Source organism: Scardinius erythrophthalmus (genome assembly GCF_964197995.2).
Source record: "Scardinius erythrophthalmus genome assembly, chromosome: 23".
Taxonomy (NCBI): Eukaryota; Metazoa; Chordata; class Actinopteri; order Cypriniformes; family Leuciscidae; genus Scardinius; species Scardinius erythrophthalmus.
In genome coordinates, this window is record NC_138243.1 from 20,999,097 (window position 1) to 21,009,504 (window position 10,408).

The following is a 10,408-nucleotide window of genomic DNA, read 5'->3' on the forward strand; positions in this document are numbered from 1 at the left end:
GAGTCTATTATGAGTGTACTATTGAAGAACAAAAAACTTACTTGTTAAAACTTAATCAACTATACTGATTCTAAACTTGCGTAATCAGACCAACTGTGTTGTTGGAGTTGAAAAATGTACCAACCACAAATTTATTTGAATTACCTGACTACTTCGTTACCTCAATAAATTATTGATACAGTATCAGTGTCCTTTATAGTATGTACATTAGCTAGTGTAAGATTACGGCTTTCAGGCTAATGAACATTGCCGTAATAACAAAGACTGACCTCCAGCAAAATCCTTAGGCAGTGTTTCCACGGCTTCGTGCACAGGAACCGTTGCACTCTTAAATGCTGATAGCTAATCTGTCAGATAATCCCATCAGTTTAGCATTTAATTCCCTTAAAGCTCTTGATTCATAAATAGGACAAGTGAGGCTAATTCTGCCATAGCCTAGGCAACTGGTTGTTTGCAATTACAAAAGTCCAGAACATGTCCGAGTCATACTTCACTCCAAGATCAAAAGAAAAAAATATTGAAACATTTTTGTTAGTTTTTTTGCATTAGGGCATTATTTTCTTGACAATTAAGTATTTTTTTGTATGTCTATGTGCAGGTGATTCAGAACACAAGCCCTATATCTGTGGCGATGCAGACTGCGCCACCTTCAACCTGGACGGCAGCGAGGACTACTTGATCCTGGCCTGCGACGGCTTCTACGACACCGTGAGCCCAGACGAAGCCGTGCGAGTGGTCAGCGACCACTTGCAAGAGAACAGCGGGGACACCTCCATGGTGGCCCACAAGCTAGTGGCCTCGGCTCGAGACGCGGGGTCCAGCGACAACATCTCGGTCATTGTGGTGTTCCTCAGAGATCCCCGTTTGCCCCCACCCTCAGATGAACCGGAGGAGCAACGGGCAGAGGATCCGGTGGAGGATGCGGGAGAGGAGGAGGAGGAAGAGGAAGTGGAGCCCTTGCAGAGTGAGCTGGTGTGTCAAGACGGAGGGGCGGAGAACGGAGGAAAGAACCGGGGCGGCTGGCCACTCCAACAGTGCTCGGCGCCCGCTGACCTGGCCTACGAAGACCGCATGGATTCGTTTACGGACAGAACAAGTCTGAGCATCACGGGGCCAGACATGCGTGCAGAGACTGGCTGCTTCAGGCTCCCAGCTTCATCCGGCCTGCCCCCAATGAGAACCGTCACGCCAGACCTCATACACCCCTACGGCGGGGGCGGCGCGGCCTGGCGTCCGTACCAAGAGGATGGCCCCAGTGGGTACAGGCAAAAGCCCCAGCCTAAATCCACAGTGCCCTCCTACACGCAGACCACCTCAGATGGACAATTGCTGGAGGTGGCTGCGCTCTTCCCTCAGGAGGGCCGGAGGAAGAGGCGGCTGGAGGTCATGCCTCTGAGGAGGGAATCGAAGAGCTTGATTCGGAGGGCCAGAGAACGCCACGGTCCTCTGAGCTGCTTCCCTAGCGTGCCCTATCCTCTCCGCTCCCCAGAGAGGAAGCCTGGGATAGCCTTTCCCCATGTAACCCACAGCAAAAGGGTCTAACCGACAACTTCCTTGCCCCATCATGCCGCCCTCTGTCCCTGAAGATGAAACATACTCAAGCAGTGGGCGCACGCATACATACATGTACGCTCCGTTCCAAAACCTTGTGAGCACTCTTCATAGGCAGCATTTTAAGGTACCATTCAGATGGAAAAGATATATCATTTTGGACAAATTCTAAGCGATAGTGACAAATTTTATGCTATTCAGAGAAAAGGTGCGGTCACTTTTACCATTTCATTTCAGGGGCGAGATCCAATCATTTCAATAGAAATTCGTGCGAAAAAGTTCACCATGCAGATTTCGCTCATGTTTAAGTTGGTCATGCGAATTCGCTGTGGTGACCAAAGGAAATCTGCTTAGATTGAAAGTGACGTCTGTGTGAGCAGGCAGCATTTTAAGGCACCCTTCAGATGGAAAAGATACCTCGTTTCGGACAAATTCTAAGGCAGCATTGCATCATGCAATTTGCATGTATACTTGTGCAAACATGACAAACTTGGCAGACGAACGAGAGGAATTAAACTATTGATTAAAACAGTTAAATATAATTAAAACCAGACTTTTTTTGTGAGTGCTACAGTATTTACTTATCAGAGAATAGTTGCGGTCACATTTACGAAATCCAGTAATTCCGATAGGAATTTGTGCATTGTGAGTTTCATGTGAGAGCAGAAATGTTCACTATGCACATTTCGCTTTTGTTAAAGAATTTGCCACGTTGACCAAAAGAAATCTGGTTGGTTTGAAAGTGACGTCTGTGTGAGCTGCGCTTCATTTGTCTCAACACTATTGACATGTACTATGTGACCGTACCTTATCATGTTGTTATGATAGCAACATGCTGACAGCAAACCCTACTGAAATTCCTTTGTGCTCATTGCTATTTATGTTACTGCCTATGTAGATGAGTCCAAATGAGTCACTTTTGAGATTTCACGGAGTGCTGTCTATGTAAGGAGCAGGCAGCGAGGCAGCTCACTGGGTTCTGGAACAGAAACACACACTCAAACATATGAGATACTACATTGCATTAACGCTTCCACGTTTATCTTATATGAGCCAGCCTATTGGAATCCTTCATTACTCTCTGCCAGCTTCCTCCTCATCCTCATAACCCTCTCTCTGATCCAGTTTGATTTGTGTGTGTGGAAAGAGTGTTAACACTGTCCTAACACTATCCACTATTTACACACACACACATAATGTAAACCGAGTGTAGAAGCAAGCAGGTGACTGCGGTCAACAGGAGTACAGATCTTAAATCTGGTTTCTGAGGCAAGAGAAATGATACAGCTCTTGGTTATTAAAGCCATTTTAATGTCCAGACACTACACCTTCTGATGAACTTATTCAGAATAACCTCATAGACCTTTTATTTATTTTTTCCTTTTTATCCAAAGCGTACACTGTATGAACGGGTTACTCGATGATGGTGTGAGGATGTCATTGAAAAGCGAGTGGCATCATATTCATTTGTGTATGTTTTTAGCACACGTAATGTATGTGCTGTTTATGGCCCCTTGTTTTACCTTGTTCGTTTTGTAAGACGTGAAAACCATAAATGGCACTTTCCACAAATAGGGTACAATTTAGTTTTGCTAAATGTTTATTGCTATAGGAAATAACAAAATCACAAAATTGACAGTCACTATTTTCTAAAGGTCAAGCACCACTTTCACTGACCATTTGTTGAAAGAACAAAAATGATTTTAATTTTAAGAGGCTTATTTTGTATTCTATTTGTGGAACGTTCTGGGCTGTTTTTGGGCGGCTGCCACGGCAAAGCATTTGAACATTCAACATATCTCCAACCACCCTTTAATGATGCTAACAAGAAATAACATAAGTCACTGACAAACAACGCCTGTTGCTTTTCCAATCATCGCCTTGGAGTGAACATATCAGATCAAATTTAGATGCAGTAAATATTCTATACATATTCAGTTTCAAAACCAAAGAATATGATCATCAGGAGGCACACTACCATCCCTAGACAGCGCTACACCTACAACCACCTACAAAGATCTTGTTGTTAATTCCTGCGGAGGAAAAGTAGTCAAAGACTCAGTTACCAGTCAAAACAAATACGTTCAGCCAAATATTTGATTTCTTTATATTGGCAAACTGGATTAAGATCTGTTTGATTGTCAATCTAAGCTTGTATAGGATGTGTAAGTGTAGCCCAGAAGGCTTGATTGACATCAGAACAAAGCCGACAGGAGATGCTCATAGTTTGAAGTGCCCCTCAGGTGTTGAGGACATGGATAATAGAGTTTCAGCAGCACAATGTGTGCCTTTATTATCTCCAACATTGGCCTGTTTTTGACACGCTGTGAAGTTGATGTAGAGTCAATATGACCGCTCTACTACTTTGTTTATTCTAAACTCTACCAGTTTCTTTATTCAGAAATGGATGCTTAAGATTAGGACTGTCTTTTTTTTACCATCTTTACCATACTTTTATTTTTTTAAATCAGAATTTGTTGAAAATTGAAATGGTAGAAGTACATATACTGTACTTTAACATTAAAATGTAATAAGAGTACACTGACTCATTACTCAGTTTAGAAATATAAATTATTATCAGTCTCTCAGTCACTGAAATCATGGCGCCATTTAGAAGCAACATGCTTTGGAAATTCTTGGCCTGAAAGGGAGAATTCACCCAAAAATGACAATTCCGTCACCCTCAAAATGAAGATATTTTGAAGAATGTTGGTAACAGTTTTAGTCATAAGGGTTTGGGACAACATGAGGGCGAGTAAATGATGACAGAATTTCATTTTTGGGTGAACATTAAGCTGATCGTGCTTTACCGATTACCAAGTGGACAGAACTACGAAGCAACTGTCACAGTTACAAAAGTATAACCCACAATACATTGTAAGTTTGAGACAGGTGTGATCAATCACCAAATGGTCTGTGCAATATTATATTTAGTCTTCAAACTCATTTAGAAAACTTAACAGAAGAATTGCACTGATCAGTTTCCATTTATTTATTTTAGTTTGCAGAGGGTTGTGGGCGGGGGCGGGGCTTAACATCCATCATTCACTCAGCCTTTGTGTTGTCATTCAAGCTCCCCTCATCATCCGCTTTCCAGCCACGAATTGAGCCCAACTTCTCACCCGACACCATTGTTCTCCTGTCAGAAATGGGGGCTTGAATGGGAAGTTGAACAGTCATTGTGCATTTTAACTGGTCCAGAATGTACATCCAGATGTCGAATGTAAGAGGAACCCTCCTTAGAGCTTGAAACACGAACAAGGAGGAGGATCAATGAAACATTTACCCCCATCAAAAGACTGTCCCGAATGTCTGTACGCACTCTACCGCCCATTATGAGATTCGTCACCTGGTTTTATACCCTTGTGGAAGTTTCTGAGCACGTCACCGGCTGCCCTGCCACCTCCATCATGAATCGTAAATCTGCACTAGAAGCGGAAAAATGTTTCCTAAAGGCCTTCGGTGCGGGATTGATGACTGGAAATTCACAGGACATGGACCTCACGACGAAGCTCCGCTCCACATGATATAGGCTATGCGGATTATAGATTCATAGAGCCTTCCCTTTTCTCCCTCACCATCATGTACAATCTCCCTCACGATCATCACCTCGTACGGGGCACAAATTATATATCAGAAGTGTAGTAACTTACATATATTGTATACATGTACGTACGTATGTGTGTTTTGAGTGCGTGGGTGCGTGTAACAGTTGAGATGTGTATGTGATGTCTGTCTGCTAAATGTGCTATTTTAATCACCACTGATAACTCAGATGGATAACGCTTTTCAGTAGGCCTAACCCCTGGCCCCGCCCCCTTCTCACTGAAGTACGTACTTGAAAACTACTTGGAAGTTCGCAAAGTCTAACAGATGCAACACTGGGCGTCTGTAATACAGTCACAGGCAGGATCTCGCTTATTCACCAAGTGGTAATGAGTCAAAGGACCAAAGTTTTCGGACGGTTAATTTCAGTGAAGAACATCTCACTTCGTCTTCACATACTGTTGAGCCTTGGCCCCCATGGACTGACTGTTAGACGCAGCGTTTCCCCTTAGCGATAGTTTCTGCGTCAAGGGCGCGCGCTCTATCTTTCATGACAGTTAGCCCCCTCTCCTTACTTGCTGTCACTGCTTTTTGTCCATGTACTGTTCAGTACTGCTCTTTTTCTGCTAGCAATAATGAACCTACGCAAGCCATGAGTGAAGAGAGCTCTTCAAAGGGCTTGTCTTCTCTAAAGCAAAGATGAGGAAGGGTTTCCAGACAACTTAGAGTTGGGGGGGGAAGTATCTTAAAAAAGAATAACCTATGTTAATGGTCATCACTGTATTCTATTAAACCTGTGTTGATGAGAAACCACTACTGTACTCCAAAGAGTTTTTGTTTTTTTGATGGGATGCGTAACAGTTTTAATGGTCTGTGCCTGAAAGCAGTTTCATCTTCAAGATTTTTTACTGATCACTTTGGTCATAGTATTAGCTATTTATAGAGGGAAGGTGACCTGGAAGTCAGTCAGATTTAGATCATGGATTGAACACACTGATGATGTGATTCATGATTTATATAGCTTCAAGGTTCAGATTTAACAACAACAAAAAGTTTTTTTTTGTGAGAAATGCCAGTTTGCTTCAATCATACAGATAGGCTATCCTCCATACAAATATTGGAAGGCATGCAACTGAACAAACAAACAAAAATGCTACAAAAAATATACTTGTAGCCTTCTAAAAACAGGAACGTTTTTGCTTTGCATTTGTTTCGTAGAGCCATTCACGGATCTACAAAAACGACTAAAAACGTTGTATTCTGCTGACAGGCCAGTAGTTGGCGATGTCACTTTGTAAAAAAACACTACGTGACCTTATGCGCCAGAGAAACGAGGGCGCCGCCATCTTAGAATATTGTCTTTTAACTTCCGTTTTGCGGTCGCTCTGTATATATTTCTATGTCATTGCTGTCCAGGAATAATTAGCTTTTGAAGTGGATTTACTTTATGTAAAGTTAACGAAAGTTATCACGAGGACTGTAATGTTTAAAGCAGATGACAAATCAAATGTCAGTCGACCGGGAAGATTTTAAAACGAGCCGTTCATTAATAAACACGCAAAATCGCTGTGAAAATACAGACCGAAAGTCAAGACAACGAGCGCAGCGCTGAAAAGGGGCGGGGCTAACGGCTCTGGATTGAACACACGTGCGTATGACGTCACAGTTTTTCCTAAATTAGCATTTTTTGTAGTTTGCACAAAGACGATAATGGCTTCATTTTTAAAAACGTGCACTTTGAAACCCGTTTTTCGCTCTCAAAATGCTGTTTTAGTGTGTCAATGGGCCCTAAATCTTATCAGCATTTACAACAGTTGTGAAAACTTTATCTTGTAAGGTGGCGTACTTAAATATACATTAAGAGCTGAAATATACCACCAGGCGTTATTTAAATATATATTCCCAACACAACAGTTGTCATTTCTGATTCACAAAAATGTGACCTCATGACCATATGTTTTTTACACTGATGTGTGTCTTGCATTAACCCTAAATGCAAAAACAAACAACATTTATGAAATGTCTTGTGCTCGTGAGATTCGGGTTGAATCAGACTCAGTCAGTGAATGGTTAAGTTCGCAATTGATTCTTTGCAAGAGTCATATGTCTGTATGTTTGTGAGGCTTTCATGAGTATGACGTATTCACTAACTATATGCCGCTAAAGTCTCTATCAGCCCATTCGATTTACAGTAGTTTTAACCGTTTCGGACATGTTACAGTCTGACGGTAGGCTACACATTAACAGTTGCCTTACTATTTCTAGTAATTTCTGTGAGTGTTCTGAGATCTGAAGTACAGCAAGTCCTTATTGCTGACACACGAGACCTGGTTGTGACCCCTGAAGATTTTCTGAGCCAGGACAAGTAATTATAGTCTCCGTCCTCCACCTGTCAGGCCTTGGCAATAACACAAGACAATTTAATTGAACAAGCTGCCTTTTAATCAAGCTACTTGCACTTCCTGTGGCGATAGGAGCGTGAGCCCGAGCCCGTGTCACATATGCAACATTGTCACCTGGTTGTAGAGTACGTTTGTTACTTGACTATTTTAAATGACTTAATTTAATAATAGTTTTTATAATTATGTGTATAGGCCTATAGACTATATATAATACACAAATACATAACACCATGCTACGTTTATCAGCAGTACAGGTGTAATGTAAGCTATAGCAGGAAGTGCCTCCTGGTCTGTGTTGAGTGTATTAAACTTTAATAACTCTTTAAATTATTAATGGTTATATATTTAAAGCCAGTCCACAGTGAAGCACTTCCTAACCAGTCCTTGCTGAACTTCAGAATAAGAGCTTTTCCTCTTCAAACATGTAGTTTATGTAATTATTACGCAAACCAAAATAGGGCATGCGTTGTATTTTCGTGTCAAGACTCAAAGCTGTTACTGAAAACCAAGCAAGCAAGGTCAATTTCGGTCTAAAAGACTCATTTCAAACTAAATCAACAGTGATGTTGTGTTAAAGCATTGACGTTTAGAATCAAGACATTAAAGGTATTTTGTTTTCGATCATGACCCAGCACAACTTAAATGAAAGCCAGATAGTGCTTTTGTGTCTAACCTGTAACTAAAAAAAAGATGTACTTTAAGCTGGATTTTTCCGGTTGAGTGGTCTAGATTGAAGGTGATGAATTGCACCGAGAACAGGATTTAGTGTTCCGCTCTCTGGATGAGCAGTAAATTAAAACGGTGTACTTAGCGTCCAACACTTTCCCCACAAAAAAAAAAAAAAAGGGTCCAGCCTGTTACATAAATCCTCTGAAACTGCCTGAAGATCGGTCATGACGGCACAACACACACACACATTTAGAGGCTTAAATAGCTGGGAATGTTAAAGGATGTATAGGCTAAACCAGGTGTTATCAGAATCCCGAGATTGACACGGATCCATCACAACATGTCTTCATAGAGACTGAAGTGAGTGTTGGCAGTCAGGTGCTGGAGGAGTGGAGGGAACGGATGTGAAGAGGACCGAATCAGAGCCAACACGCACTCATCCACATAAACACTGCTGGGCTTATTCTCACACAGCACTGATCTGGCACTGCACAGTGTACAGACTAGACCAGACAGCAGGTGCAGACAGGCAATGGACATGCACACACACACATGACACAGCAGTCAGTGTGTGAATCTCACCAAAACCAGATCCTGGTCATATTTCACCCCAACATATAAAGCAGGAAATAGAAAACATAGTTTACGTCTTAGAAGTCCATTTTTGAATCATGTGTATGACAATTATAATAAACTTTGTGACAAGTTTAGCTTAATAAATAAACTTAAAATCTATATTTATAAAGTGTATTTATAAATAATAATAAATGTATTTGCTTTTGATGTATACTGATTTAAAATAAAAACAGTTATACAGTAGCATAAGTCACCTTTAAGAAAAATTTGAATGCCAAAAAAACAAACTAATTTTGAATAATAATAATAATAAAAATCTGCTTAATTGTCACAATTTCTTTTTACCTAAATTTAACACATATACACACACACACATATATATATATATATATATATATATAAGAAATCATTATATTTTATTATATAATTCTTTTTAGGCTGAAATCCAGGTCATATTTCGCCTCAAAATCTAAAATAAATAAAATATACCGTAGTTAAAATTTTAGAAATCGTTTTTTAGAATCATATATATAATCACATTTTTATAAACATTTTAACAATAAACAAATTTAAAATATATATTTTTTTATATTATGAACAAGTATATTGTGGTATAATAAAGGCATTTAATTTATGCTGATTAAAAAAATATAGAGTAAATAAAACAAAAAAATAATAAATCATCTTTGAGAAAAATTGGAATGCCAAGAAATAAAAAGTATGAATACAACATGTCATTTTACACAAACAAAAGTATTTTTATTACATCTTAAATAAAACATTTTCATTTTATATTATATAATATATATATAATATATAATAATTCTTATTTGGGGGTGACATTGGACCTGTCATTTTTTTGTACACTTTAACACATTGCAATTGATGTGACTCAAAGAAGAAGAAAAAAAGTATTTAATAGTATCACATCTTTTATTTGTTCAGATTTTAATTTAGATAAATATACAGTACATACTGTGAATATAGTCCAGGTTGTTTTGAGCCTCCCTCCCTTCCAAACAAACTATCTTTAAAAATATGCTAGAGAAATAAACCAATAAACAGATTTCTCTATTGCTCATATGAAACATAAAACATCAAAATAGGGACATTATTATTACAGCACAAAGCAAAGCATTAGATTTATATTGAACAGTCAATGAACACTGTCTTCATTGTTTTAGACTTTGCAGAGACTATAAACATGCTGGAGGGGAAGCAGAAGAAGAAAGTATTTGTATAAAGCACTGACCTGTTGTTAATTCTTAAGCCAAAGATTAAACAGCAAAAGCAAGTACACTTTTCAACAAAACATTCACACTTTCAACAGACCGTACTGAGTGAAAGCTGACCATGCAAAGAGTAACACTATGACCTCAGATGAATATAAGTGCATCACTCCCCGGCTGTTCATGACGCCACCACATCTATTCACAACAGAAACGCTGTAATATCCAGCTGTCATCAATGTGTGTCTGAGCTCAAAACAAGTTCTGACGCAAAATACCACCTGCGTGGGGCTAAAAACAGACATGGACCCACCTGAGACTTTGGTTTAAGTGTGTAACTGCCTTTTATAGGCGTTAACATACATACATATATATATATAAAAGGGGAAAACAAAAAAAAACAAGCAAAAATAGGAATGTAGCATTAATAAGTTC

At 39.6% G+C, this 10,408-nt stretch overlaps 1 protein-coding gene across 1 annotated transcript in view; it reads left to right on the top strand.

The window, feature by feature from the left end:
• Positions 1 to 8,323, top strand: part of ppm1e (protein phosphatase, Mg2+/Mn2+ dependent, 1E) — a 47,077-nt gene extending 38,754 nt beyond the window's left edge. The window contains exon 7 of the mRNA XM_081354669.1: positions 599 to 8,323. Coding sequence (XP_081210795.1) covers positions 599 to 1,542 — 944 coding nt within the window. The 3' untranslated portion in view covers positions 1,543 to 8,323. The remainder of the gene's footprint in view (positions 1 to 598) is intronic.
• The last annotated feature ends 2,085 nt before the right edge of the window (positions 8,324 to 10,408 follow it).